Source organism: Pyxicephalus adspersus, unplaced genomic scaffold (genome assembly GCF_032062135.1).
Source record: "Pyxicephalus adspersus unplaced genomic scaffold, UCB_Pads_2.0 Sca57, whole genome shotgun sequence".
Lineage (NCBI taxonomy): Eukaryota > Metazoa > Chordata > Amphibia > Anura > Pyxicephalidae > Pyxicephalus > Pyxicephalus adspersus.
In genome coordinates this window covers 17,953-32,851 of record NW_027317064.1, presented here as the reverse complement: position 1 = coordinate 32,851, position 14,899 = coordinate 17,953, and the positions used below count along the sequence as shown (strand labels likewise).

General features: G+C 38.8%; 1 protein-coding gene across 1 annotated transcript; it reads right to left on the bottom strand.

Annotated features, from left to right (window-relative positions):
- Positions 1-20: 20 nt before the first annotated feature.
- LOC140344828 (protein FAM98A-like) lies at positions 21-7,403 on the bottom strand. Its single transcript, XM_072432035.1, has 3 exons — positions 7,292-7,403; positions 3,280-3,447; positions 21-740 (listed from the first exon to the last, which is right to left on the bottom strand). The coding sequence occupies exons 1-3, from the start codon at positions 7,349-7,351 to the stop codon at positions 21-23; spliced, it is 948 nt and encodes a 315-aa protein (XP_072288136.1). The 5' UTR covers positions 7,352-7,403.
- Between the last annotated feature and the right edge of the window lie 7,496 nt (positions 7,404-14,899).

Genomic DNA, 14,899 nt, shown 5'->3' with positions numbered 1-14,899 from the left:
TAAGTGAAGTTTAAATGATCTCAACTGGTGTAATGTCTTCCTTGTCCAAAACCAGACTGATTATATTGATAGCCTCCATGTTGAAAGTGCTGCTCAAACTGACCACCTTGGTTATAAGTTTGTGCACCACGGCCACCCCAACCACCACCCTGCCCTCTTCCACCACGGCCACCTCTGCCTCCTCTTCCGCTGCCACGACCACCTCCTCGGTCATTGTGATGGCCACCATCTTGAAATCTGTTATCTTGTTGATAACCACCTCCTTGATAGCCGCTACCAGAGTAGGATGAACCTTGGTAGGCTCCATATCCTCCTCCCTGGTATCCACTTCCACCTTGGAATCCTCCTCCGCCTCCTTGATATCCAACACCTTGGTACCCTCCTCCTCCACTCTGGTAGCCACCAGTTTGATGAAAGCCTCCGTCATGATAATGTCCACCAGAACCACTGCCACCACCATCTGTCCAGCCTCCTTGTACTTTACTCCCTCTACCTCCTCTATTTCCTTGATCATAGTTACCACGTCCCCTTCCACCACCTTGCTCATAGCCACCGCGGCCCCCTCCCTGTTCATAGCCACCGCGGCCACCGTAAGACTGTTCAAATCCACCTCTTCCTCCACCTCTACCACCACCTTGTTGTGGGCCATCTTGTCTCTTCTGCCAAGGTGGCATTTCTGGGGGAGGTGGTTCTATTTCATTAGGCCTGCCACCTCTGTCAGGAACTCTTCCCATTAATACCTGTTTTTTAAAAAAAACACAACACTATCAGTAAGAATTGTCCACAGCATGCAATTTTAAAACAGTACAGTTACAAAGACAAAATGTTCATGGGCTCAATGTGCCCCAGCTATTATAAGGCAACATTCTTTCAATTTTAGTTTTTAACAATCCGTTTTGAATGTGCAAGACTACTGCAGAACCAGAACTATTGATTCCAGTAATATTGGCTTACAGGTAAAGAACATTCTCCATAGCACATTGTCTTATGCTTAAAACATATCTAAACCCTAAAGCAATGTTTTTCATATTGCAGCTTCCCAGTCAATATATTTCAGGAAGTTTAACAGTAAGCAATGGCTCAGGCAACTTCTGTTTTAGTCCCACTCAAACCAATTTAACTTAAATTTATATGGAATTTAAATAGGTTCCCAAAAAGGTCAGCTTTTACCTGTTTAAAGCTTTATAATAAATAAATAATATAAATAAAATTAAAACAAAATTAACACTAAGGAGGAATGTAGTTGCCCATAGCAATTCCTGAGATGTGAAGGATACAATTTTTGTTCTTGGGTTTAAATTCACTTTAAATAGACAATAAATTGAGACCTAGATATACAATTACATATAGACCTGCATAATAAATTATCTGTCCAGCTTTATATTTTATAGTCAGTCTAGAAAGATGGTACTAACATCTGGCACTTAAATTTAAAAGCATCATCATTCTAAACAGGAAACCATGTCCCAGCAGTTACACAGTCTAGTTAAAAATTCATAATAAAATGTTTAAGTTAGCAGCTGGGAATTTCATTACTTAATAGAAAAATCAATTTACACCTAAAATGACAGTTAGCAGGATACCTTATGAATTCAAAATTAAAAATGTATTCCAGTTTTTGTTATATTTATAAGTAAGCAAAATATGTTTTCAAACTGTTTTTAAAGCGATGTTCTCGTTTAAAAAGCTCACGAGCACAGAGTAGCTAGCCTAATGTGTACTCAAAGTACTAGACTATAATAACGGTACTCTAAACAGGGCTGTCACCTTCCCCCTCGTATTATGTTCTGATTATGGAACACATAGCGAATCAAATCTATCTTTTAAAAAGGTATTCAAACTGACAACCATAATGTCAAATCATCACTTTTTTCTGATCTCAATGTGTGTCACCAATTCCCATATTTCTTTGGTGTGTATTATCAATGAAATAAAACCGATGGGCACCCTTTTCAAGGTCAATTTTTCTAAATACATGAACATCACTCTTTCACCCCATGTAGATTCCATTTTTTACAACAACTTCTCTTTTAGAGAATGCTCTGAATACCTGAAATATCTAGGTGTCTATAATCAGGCTGATGTCTCGCTCTCAACTTTTCACCCCCCTTTCCTCTACTGCTTATTCACTTTCCCTATTGTTTTTGTCTAGTTTGGTAAGGTCCTATGCTCCTTCCTTCCCTCCTTTATTTGTGCTCATATTCCTCTATAGTCTCCTACATGCACCTTTTTAGACCCCCTGTGCTCATTTATTCTCAATTAAACTCCATTGAAGCCTTTTCTTCTCTATTGCCTTTTTGAACTTACATCTGAATGGCTCAAGTTGACCGGGATAAGTGCTGCTCACTCGTTCTCCCCCCTCCCCACTTGATAGAACAGAACGGCGCTGTATACATATCGCTCGTTGATTCGTCTTTCGGTCTTTTGCCATTGGAAATGATCGTGAAAGATCTAATGTGTGTACAAAGCCTTAGTTTGCATTTTTCTCTTGGTGATATCCTGGACACTATACACCATTCCCACCATTTGTGCTCTTCGGGAAACTTTGTTTGAATGTTTGCGCACATTATGATTTCACTTACATTCAGACAGTCAACAAAATATAATTGGTAGGAACAACAAGACTCCCTTGTAACACAGGAAGTGTGCAAAAGACAAATGACATACATGATATATTTTTGCACTTATGGAACAAATAATAAAATACATTTCATGGTATGACATTATTTGACAGGCCAAAATAGGAATACATAGAAAAATGTAATGGTTAAGTTTAAATACACAATAATAAACAGCATTTCACCTATTTTCTGCATGGTTTGACTATCATGAGTTATATCCTAGGAGACTTCCTGCATAGGTGCATGGGGGGGGGAAAAAATGAGGGGACAACAAATTTGTGATGGGGGAGAGGTTGTATGCATTGTTTTTAGATTCATAGTAGATATATGCAAACAGTGGTCGATAACGGCTTGACGTTATTTTTGTGTTTTAGAGAAAAAATGTTTTTTTAAATTAGAGAGGAATGTAATGGTTTAAAATGAAATGTACAATGAGGGAACAGAAGATATATCTTTAAATGAGCAGCCCTTAGCAGTTTCTATAAAAATTAGGTGTTTTGTTGCAGTATGCGTCTATCCTCAGTAGAGCCAGAATGCAGTAAGATGAGCAGTGATAGTGGTTGTATGCCTTTCTTCTGGGTAAAAAAAAATACCAAAAACGGTTTGGCTGGTATTGAGCTTTTAAACCCAGAACATATTGTTTTCTAAGAAAGCTAACCTTATTTATAGCACAGGCAGTCTTCTCCCGGATTGATCCACTGCTAGTCCTTAGGATTTTGGACAGATCATGTCGTGCCGCCAGAAGATGAGCAACAGAAATGCTGCTTTTGCTTAACAAGGATGCTCGCTTCGGCTGGTAAACTTTGGCCAGTTTGTCAGATTGACTCTGTTCAAAATTAAACATACAATAACAACAATAAATATTTTTCTGTACTATTACACAGCTAACATAAAAACACATGATTTATCTGTAGATGCCAATTAAAGAGCAATAAACAGTTATCAAAAGTAAAGTCATTCTATTCTTTACGTAATACAAACATCATATGCAAAATTACTTCCAGTTTCAACACTGCTTGCTTTTCTGGATTTAGTCTTGGCTATCATTTGTGATGAAAAACTGGGCTCTAAGATGCCAGAAGATACACCAAACATCTTTGTGAATCTGAAGTGTTCTGCTTACCCTGACCAGTTCTCAGGTTATTGTGACATTTCCTTTTATTCTCCTAGTTTCACAATGGCTGCTTTAGCTCTGATCTACTGGTCTGGGGCAGTCCCCCTTTTCAAAGTCCACTACTCAGAGATGTACAATTGGCTGAGATATGCAGGGTCCTCTACTGCACAGCTATCAAGGAAACATCTGCACTTACTTTGTAAGCTGTGCGTTGCATATTCTGGATACGGTACCTAAGATCACAAAACCTGGACTACTTTAAGTGGCACACTAGATTGAAGACTGTATGTCAAGGTGTACCATGCACGATCTGAATTGCTGTACATCACAAACATTTTTTTACCTTTTCCCCTCAATTGAGTCCATGAAATCTAGGGCCACTAATGCACATGCATACATTTTGTTTAATCTCTTTTTTTGAGCTATCCACAGTCAGCCTTAACATTTTTACTATTATAATAATGTTTATTTTCAACAAAAACTTTTCTCAACAAAAAGCTTTTGCGGCATAATCACCCACTGGTGTGTTTCTGTTGCCGTACAATGCATAGTATTGTACAATGAAGAAAATCTCTGCTACAGTACAGAATATAAATACAACATTGCCCTCTAGTGGCCAGAGATCAGACAGTTTTACACTACTGAATAAGTCAATTTCAGGTTAACCAATTTTGAAAACTTGGGTTCTTGTTGATATGGAAGTATTACACAATCTTCCTTTTACATTTACAACACTGCTAATAGTAAAATATTGATAAAGCTCAGCAAACAACAACTGCAACACAGACTACAGTACAACTAAGAATTCTGCATCCAACATAAAACTGTTTTTGTGGAGTCCAGGGACACAGGAAGTCAAACTTTTGGGTTATACTGTCGCTTCCAGAATGACAGGAAAATAAATTTAAACAAAATAATTTTCTGGTGAGCACAAAAACCTTCATAGATGCACAAAAGAAGTATTTCACCTTCAGGATACTAAGTGAGGGTTCAGAAAAACAGCAGATACTAAAATCAAAAAAAAAAATCAAAAAAAAAATCACAGATTTAGAAGCAGTACACCTTGACAGGCAAGGGCCCAAGCTTGAACGATGGTCTGCCTTAACCATTAATAGAATGAAGAACTGGAGTAGCCATCTGGGATGACAATGAGAATCAGTTTCCCTGATAGAAGCAGTGGCTAATAGAAAGACACTCACATTCCAATAATGCAGAACAATTTCCTTATGCGGAACTAAAGTCAGAAAATGAAAAGAACAATGTTCTGGGAAATTCCTGGTGCTCAAGACCCCCTTGTCCTTACATGAAATAACAAAAATGTTTCACAGGTGAGGCACACCTGTTCTGAAATACTACGTCATGAGTGAGAACACACACACACAAAAAATATTTCTAAGAGGCTCAAATAATTTCTGGAGTTAAGGGAGAACCAGACTCAAATCCCAAGTCAAAGGAGAATGGATAGGTAAAACTAGAAGAAGACTGTACACAGGTTTTAACCAATGAGAAACCAACAGTCTCTGAAATAAGACACAAACTCTGGTTCAAAGATGTCCTTTTCTAATACGAACCTAGGCTTAAACAGAAAGAAGGCAAAACCTGTGAAGGAGGATGTCAAATTGATTCTCTGGATGAAGACTTGGAAGAACATTCTAAAAAAAATTTATCCTAGGAGCCATAGCAGGTTATAATTCTGCATTGGCTTGAACTAGTCCACGAAATAGGAAAACCCTTAATTTTGATCCAGGAGAAGCAAATAATGAAGAGGTATAAATTAGGGTGTACTAATGTTATGGAACCACTGGAAAATCCATTGCATCTATTAGAGGATTCTTGTACCTGGCATTAGTTGTGAAACGTGGCTTCCAGGTCTACAACTGATGTTTTCGACTTCTGACGAAGGTCCAGAAACACCTTCCACAACCACAACACCCATTCTAGGTGCTCCAGAGTAAGACAATCTGGTTGTGCTCTACACTCTGGTTGCATTCAGTGACCAGAGCTGGGACGTAAAGTCCTATCCAGGAAAGGATCTTTTTTTTTTTGTGGCTAGACTAGTTCCACCCTGATGGATGATGCCACTGCCTTGGTACTGTCCAACTGAATCTCAATATCATGACCTTCCAGAAGGACTGGGTCCATTGCTGTAGGTACCATCATTTTGACACAGCCAGAAGGAGGATCCCTAAAATGACTAGAATGAATGACTTGCCCAACTCTATACCCAGATTCTTGTACATCTGACAAGCTTGCATCCCTATGATGTCCTCAAAGGCTTGGAACCCCAATTTCTAAAAAAAGGAACACATGTATTCTTTAGTTTTATGATGGTATGCAAAGCCAAAGCAGAGCCCTAATTTTAGAGTGCTCGCAGAAGATTGGATCTGGTTAGGTACATATTAGAGCGAATCTCTGACGGCGTCTGTGTCTAACAGGTCAATGTCTTGGACAAATCAGATACAGAATCTGTAAAAAGAAGGCACTGAAGCATGCTTGTGGCATCTGAAGGTATTGCCTGTAATTAAAGAGGACCCAGTCTAACATTGAAAAAAAATATTATTATACAGTCTTGTTTTAGAACATATTGCTGTAGAGCAGTAACAGGTACATTAGGTCTTAAAAGCTTGCTACATTCTATTCTTTTTAACTCAGGGCATCTATGTTAGCATAATTCCACTGTGCAAGAGTTGATCATTTTTCTGCCTGCCACTTGGCTGTTTTTTCTTGGTAGTAGTGGAGTTGTGATGATAAAAGCATTTGGTTACTATGGTAACCACTAGGTTGGGAAGCCCTAAGCATGTAATGCTCCATACAGCACAACTTCCTGCTAAGTGCTACAATTTAATGGAAGGAGCCACAGATCAGGAAAAAAAATATGAAGGTAAGAGGATGATTTTCAAAGAGGTATGGATTGATCTGTTCTTAAACTGCACATTTCATTAGCAATAAAATAAAGTAATACAGCATATTTCTTTTTTTAAGCAGGTCATTTGGGCCTTGCATGAATGTAGAAAAAAAAATTATAAAAGGCTGGGGCGGACATTGTCTGCAGAGTGTTAATAGGAGGCACGCAGTATGGCGAAACTGACCTTCCTGGGTCTATACCAAGACAAGTTGTATTACCATGGCGGACAGGCAAATTAAAGCTCAGTGTATGAGGCAAGGTTTAGATACTCATGGAACCCAAACAGCTAAAAGCTGGATGACAGAGTAGGCCACAACAATGTAGGTAAGCCGCAGTAGCAGGTTCAAGGTCCGAGCGACACTTTGCGCTGGCAAGCAGCAGTGGGGAGATGCTGCCTGTTTACTGTATGAGGAGAAAGGCAAGTCTGCACCCAGCAGATGACATCAGTGGTCAGTTACAAATTGGTAACCTCTCTAAATAACTGCAGTCAGGAAATTTAAAAGTGACAAGGTACCTAAATAAAGAGGTTGCTCTCAATACTTTGCCTGACTACCCTACTTATAAAGCAAATTCACAGAGACCAAGCAAGTGAAAAGGGGGCAAGACACTGGATAAAGGCATGGTCTATTTATTTTGAATCCATTGGATTACCTTCGCTCGGTCTGACCAACCAAATGACTGTACTGTCACATCCAAACGTTTAATCAACATTTTTCTCCGGACCTCATATTCATTAGTTATGGATTGATTAATTGCTTCAATTTTCTCCTAGGAAAAAAAACAAAAAAAACTTTGTAAATTAATTTCTGAGCACCTGACAGACAAAACGTTCAAAAACAAGTTTATTAACCTCCTGGGTGGTTCATTTCTATCTGGATTTATATGTCTAAAAGCAGGACATTGTCTTTCATGAAAATTTATATTACATTGTAGACCTATAATTCTTAGGCATAATTCACCGAAATATGTCCAATATTTAATAAAATTATTAATAAACTTTAAATAAAAACAAAACAAAAAAAAAAACACAAAAATCTGTTAAAACAAGGGTGCAAAATACTGAAACCTGCAATATAACTATACAGTAGCATATATATTATAATGATTACTTTGTATTGGATTCAAAAAAGTTATTTTGTATTGAATCCAATAGAAAATAATTTGAAATTCCCGCCACGCTCCCTCACATGCACCAACGTTCCCAGGAACCGGCAGTGCACTTGCCAGGGGACAGATCGGAGGAAGAGGACGCGGCCCGAGGATGGGATCTGACAGGCAGGACACTGGAAGACGCTGGTGGGAGCAGGTGAATCTTTATTTTTTTTATGTTTTTAGCTACCTCGAGTGTGGCTTGGGGTTACCACAGGGAGGTTAAATTACGAAGTACAGTTTCTGCACATGCTGTTACAAGCCCAATTGTAACAAGCATATTTGCAGGCGTTCTGACAAGAAAACTGGCAAACAAAAAGATAAAAGATACAGCAGGATTAACTGCCACATTTGATGTTCTCCAGAAGATGCTCTAGTAAATTCAACATTTAATTTCCATTTAATGTCTGCACATTTTTTATTCAACTAGGGTATTTGTCTAAAAGTAAAATCAAAGAATTAAAAGTAAATAGTCATCTAAAAAACACTCCAAATACAACACATCTACTCCCATTCTTTAAATAACCAGGGACTTTACTGCTAGTTCAAGTAAAAAAAAATAAAAAATAAAATAGGCCCCTAAGTAAAAAATAGCATTCTTTCAATAAACAGATTGTGAAAAATATGTGTATAATGATGGTGGGGCAACCACATATTTATAATTACAGGTGAGCTCTGGCTCTTCTTGTGACCATGCCTTAATGTATTTTATTTCTGTACTGATATATTACCCTTGGTTTTCTTAGTTGCACTTTAGATATTGCATACAGACACAGTTTGCTGCAGTTTGTGGCATTTACTCATGTCCATTATGGCACCCTTGGCTCATTTATTCCTGTCTAGAGCTCTCCTGTCCATTGGCTCAAAGACATCCCAGGCATTTCCTCATGATATAGCATTTCAGGCTTTTAATTTTTGTCTCTTTGGAAAGTTCTAGCAAAGGGCAGTGGTGTGCTGCTTTGACATCAGCTCACCGGACGTGACCACCATGTGCCCCTCCTAGGACCTGCTATTGCCGACAAGTGGTCTGACCCTCTTCTCTCTTTATTCCTTTGGGCATGCTTGTCTTGGCATTTGCAATCATTTTCTAGTTCTGAACAGTGTTATGCCAGATCTTGCTTAAAGGAGGCCACTGAATGAAACCGAATACCCATAAAAACAGTGCTGGCCTTGTCATCAATCCCCACTGCCAGGAACACCAGTGTGTCAGAACTTCCTCTCGAAGGCCTCAAAAGAGAAGTCTGGCTCTGATTATGCATACTGTAAATGAGTCCATTTAGGAGCTGTCCATTGCTCATCTATCCCAGCCTAGCCCCGTGACAAATTAGCCTTTAGCCCCTGCCAGGGAAGAGTTTTCTGACAGGGATTTGACTTTGCAGAACCGAATCAGAGGGGTTTGACTTTGCAGCAATTAAACCCTTTTTTCAGGGCTGCCAATGAGGCCATTAGGTAGGACGAATCATTAAAGCAGCCACCTTAAGCTACCTACATACCTTCAATAATTGTCGTTTAAAAACGATCAACGATTATTAAGGACATCTGTGAACAATCGTATAGTGCCGATTATGTACATGCAGATAAGGATACAATTGTTCAAAGGTAATGTACACATGCTAGATGCGATCGTTTGAATGATACTGGAAGTGACATGTACCGGAGAAAGTGACGTATATGTACCAGAAAAAGTGAGGTACAGGAAGTAAGAGTCTGAAGTTTGTTATAAAGAACGTGTGTACAGAAGGTCGGTCTTACGAACGATCACTTGGCACACTGCTCCTTTGTCTCAATATGTCTCAATTTGTGCAATATGTCTTTTGCTGTGATGTATCTGCTAAGTGAACATGAAGATGATGTGAAAGTTGTGAAGAAGCGCCGGGTTTGGCATAAAGATTGGTTGTTGGACCTAGACAACATTTCGCATGAGAATCTGCTATGGGAACTGTGCCTGACATCCCCAGATGGCTACAAAAATTACCTTCGCATGTCAGTAGTGTGAGTCAAGAAATTACTTTCTGCAGTGGGACTTTTTCTGCAGAAACAAGATACCTTCATGAGAAATTCCATAACAGCTGAGGGGAAGTTGATCGCCACTGTAGGATACCTTGCCACTGGAAGATCTCTGCAGGACATGAAGTTCTCCACTGGGATCTCAGCGCAAGCAATGGGTTATATCTTTCCCGAGACGTGTGCAGCAATTATCGACAGCTTGAAAAATGAGTACATGAAGGTAGGTGCTCCATACAATCAATAAAACAAAATTACACTTTCACTTCATAAAAAAAGATAACATTTATTTAACAGTGCAAATTTTTAGTGAGACTATAGCACATAAAAAAAGTATAAATAACAATACAAAACCGCGTAATATATACCAATTTACACAGTTACAGAAGGAATATGTAGGGTACTGTGGGTTTAGTTGGTGCATCAATCCTTTGTTGACCACATCGGTCACAATCAGCTCCACAGCACATGCTACTTCTGGGGTCATCTGCCGAAGTTTAGCAGCAATGCAGAAGCCAAAGCCATCAAAGTGATGCTCTTTTTGGTTCAGTATCGCTATAGCTTGCTGCAAACTTTGCTTGTTTTCCAGCTCCTCTTTCTTTCTTTTCCGACTCCTTTTTTGGGTAAGGTTTGAAGTCATTGGAGTTAATGTGGCAGTAGGTGAACTCTCTAGGGTCGCTGGAGGAGGAAGTCTGCAAGAAAAAAAAAAATGAACATATAAATAGAAAATACTATTATGCGTATTAACTGTTCCTATGTTCTCCTTTCAGTTTCCTGATACACTTGAGGAATGGCTGGCCATCGCTTAAGACTTTCAAGATTTTTGGAACATCCCAAATTGTGGAGGCGCAATTGATGGGAAGCATGTAAGAATCACCCCACCGGCAAACAGTGGATCGTTTTATTACAACTATAAAGGGTTTTTCAGCATCATGCTCATGGCAATAGAATACAATAGGAGTACAATTTTGTACTGGGCTTGCTGCATCTCTTTTTTGAGAGCCTCCAGGTCCCTAGTTGCAATTCTCAGTACCTTTGACATTTTCTGCATGCCAATTTGCAGGGCGACTATCTTCAACATCATTTTTTTTTTTTAAAACAACACCTGTGTGGGAAAAAAAGAAGCATAATAAGTTCACAGATATTGTAAAGGTAAGCTGACACATGGATATGACACATTTTTTTGGCATGCACAATATATGAATCCTTACAAACAGATTTTGGTACTCCTCTCTTCAAACCTCTGTCATTCTCCATCTGGCCTGATGTGTCTGGCTCAAGGCTTTCCTGCTCTCCCTCTGGAATAACTTCATGAGCTAAAAAGCCAAACGTGTACTGAAAAAAAAAAAAATAACCTAATTTACACAATCATATTCAACCTATCTGTCTACTGTTTTGGTGCATACCTGAGTAAATATCCAGGGATGAGGTATTTACTTCCTCCTCAATAGGCTCTGTAGGGAAAACCATAATCAACTCTGCGGAAAAAAATATAAATCTACTTAACATGCATGTTATGATACATTTTTAAGCTTGAATAAATAACAATACCCTACCTTCTACCTGTTTCTCTGGCTAAACCTCTGGCTCTAATGGCTGTTGCTCTCCCTCCCTAGCAGCCAGCTTTTTTTCTTTTAATGCTCAAAGTCCTAATACAAAAAAAAATTTTTAAAACAAAAAATAAAAAACTACATAAAAAAATATAAAAAATAAATAAATAAAAAAAACAAAAAAAAAAAACATATTATTTGTACTTACATTTTTTGGCGATGTGACGTCTAAGTACATCCAGCATGACCCTCTCTCTGTTTTTTTTAAATCAGACCACCACTTTTTGAGCTGGTCCTTGCACAGTCTCCAAAACTTGATCCTTCCTGACATTTGGATAAAAGTAATGAGCCCTCCTGCCATCATAATTCATAATGATGCTCTCCTGGAAAGGCTGTGCCTTGGCTGTGGCATCCCTCTCAAGTATGACAGGATATCATGTGACAGGAAGTGACCAGATATGCAGGGTGTGCTGGGAAATCTGCAGTCTGTTCAAGGACATCCGCGTGCGTTCGTCGAAACATTCGATTGTATGATTATTTCGAAACGAACATTCTTATAAGGTAGGTGTTGCTGCTTTGCCTGTCCCTGTGTGTACTGGTGTAAGTTAACTAATGAATTTTTATGTTTCTATAGTAAATATAAAAAAATAAAATAATAAAATAAAAAAAAAAAAAAAAAAAACATATTATTTGTACTTACATTTTTTGGACCATGTGACGTCTAAGTACATCCAGCATGACCCTCTCTCTGTTTTTTTTTTAAATCAGACCACCACTTTTTGAGCTGGTCCTTGCACAGTCTCCAAAACTTGATCCTTCCTGACATTTGGATAAGAGTAATGAGCCCTCCTGCCATCATAATTCATAATGATGCTCTCCTGGAAAGGCTGTGCCTTGGCTGTGGCATCCCTCCCAAGTATGACAGGATATCATGTGACAGGAAGTGACCGGATATGCAGGGTGTGCTGGGAAATCTGCAGTCTGTTCAAGGACATCCACGTGCGTTCGTTGAAACATTCGATTGTCTGATTATTTCGAAACGAACATTCTTATAAGGTAGGTGTTGCTGCTTTGCCTGTCCCTGTGTGTACTGGTGTAAGTTAACTAATGAATTTTTATGTTTTGCAGAGATCATGGCCTATGATGCATTCAACAACCCAGACTTCATTCGTGAGTTCATTGAGACCTACAAATCCTATTCCTGTCTGTGGAAGGTGAAGTCTGGGGAGTATGCAAACCGGTACCTAAAGATGAAGGCATACAATGCAATGGTTGAGCTCTGAAAAACCATAAATCCTGCAGCCAACATTACCTATCTAAAGCACAAGATCCAAAGTTTGAGCAGCGTGTTAAAAAAAGAATTAAACAAAGTGAAGGCTTCAAAGCGGTCAGGTGCTGGCACAGAAGATTTATGTACCTAAATTATGGTACTTTAACTTCTTCGTCTTTCACCACCGATCAAGATGAAGGTCGTTTGTGTGCAGCCAGGAAGAAGAGAACAAGGATGCTGGGGAAAGCACACAGAGCCTTGATGAGGCTTTTGATATTTTCACGACACAAGACCAGGGAAGTTACCAAAAAAAATTTTATTGTACAATTTAGGAAAACACAGGACTAATTTAAAAGCAAAAATAAAAAACAGATCAAACAGATTTTCATTGCAGTCCAACAAACATTGTGGTCTAAATTCTAAAATGTCATGCTATCCTGCTATTCCACTGCTTCAGTGGTGTTGAAGTACTGCAAGTACTTGTTTCGGTTTTCTTTAGCCGACACTGAACCATCCTGCGTTACTGCAAGCTGTAGGTCCACTAGACCAGTTAATTCGCTACTGCTTTCGCCCTGTGGTGCTGTAGCAGAATCTTGCTCCATTAGAAAATTATGCAACAAGCATAGGCTACCTTGCCAATTTCGTCCATGTGCAGATTTATAGCAGTATGAAATACTCTGAAGCGATTTGCTAGAATACCGAACGCATTCTCAACCACCCTCCTTGCATGAGATAACTTGTAGTTGAAATTTTTTTTCTGTTGGTCCAAATTCTTTTCACAGTATGGTTTTAATACATTGACATATAATGCAAATGCTTTATCTGCAACAAACACAAAGTTCATTCCCTCTACAGTTTGGCTTATTCTAGGAAGGTGCAGTTGCCTGTTGTGAAATGTCTTACCTTCCAGAACGCCTCCATCAGACATGCGCCCTTTTCTTCCTATGTCAACTAAAACAAATTCATAACGAGCATTCACTATTGCCATAAGCATGATGTTGAAAAACCCCTTGTAGCTATAATAGAACAATCCACTGTCTGCAGGCAGGGTGATCCTTACATGCTTCCCATCAATAGCTCCTCCACAATTAGGGAAGTTCCAGAACTGTTTAAAGTCTGAAGCGATGGCCAGCCATTCCTCAGGTGTATCAGGAAACTGAAAGGAGAACATAAGAAGAGTTAATATGCATAATATGTTCTATTTCTTTTCTTGCAGACTTCCTCCTCCAGTGACCTAATGGGGAGTTCACCTGCTGCAACATCCACTGCGATGACTTCAAGCCTTAGCCAAAAAAGTAGGGAAGCCCGTTTGTAACTAGGAGTCGTCCATATGTTGGATGTCCTTATCTTGGGGACTACCTGTACTTTTAATCCCCAACTCTATATCATTTATAAAGATGTATATACTAAACAGTAATGGTCCCAACACTGAACACTGGGGTATACCACTAAAACCCATGGCCCATTCAGAGTATGAATCAATATTTAGTACACCCTGAATGTGGCCTTTAAGCCAGTTCTCAATTCAAATACAGACTGAATTTTCTAAACCTATGGACCGTAACTTGCACATTAACCGTCTGCGGGGTAGGGTGTCAAATGCTTTGGCAAAGTCCAAGCACACTTTATCAACTGCTAATCCACTGTCTACCTGCTTACTTACTTCCCCATTAAAAGGAGAGTAAATTTGTTTGACAACTTCGGTCTTTCTTGAATCCATGAGGACTACGACTAAAATATTTTCCAGCAGAAACTCTTCTATGTGTTATATATTCCAACTATAGATGTTACCTTACTGGTCTATAGGTACTTTGGCAATACAATGCCTCCTTACACCAATCCATTCATACCATTCCTGAGATTAAAGAGTCTCTACAAAATAGAAACAATGGCTTTGAAATAACTGAGCTCAGCCCTTTGAGGACACATGGGTGTAATCCATAAGGTCCTAAGGCTTTATCAACTCTAATTTTATCCAAATGTTTTTCAATCATATAGATTTTTAGCCATTGTGGCTTTTTTAAGGCAGTGACATTGTTATTATCAATTTGGAATTAAGCTCAGCCATTTTTCTTTATGTACACAGAGCTAAAAAAAAGTGTTCAATAAATCTGCCTTTTCTTTATCCCCAGTTACTATAACCCCAAGACATCCTTTAAGGGGCCTTCATACTCAGTCTTGATCTTTTTCCTATTTTTATATATTTAAAAAATAATTGGGGTTGTGTTATTTTATTTTGCAATCAGGCTTTTATTTTGAGGTCTTGCACATTGGATTTCATTTTTA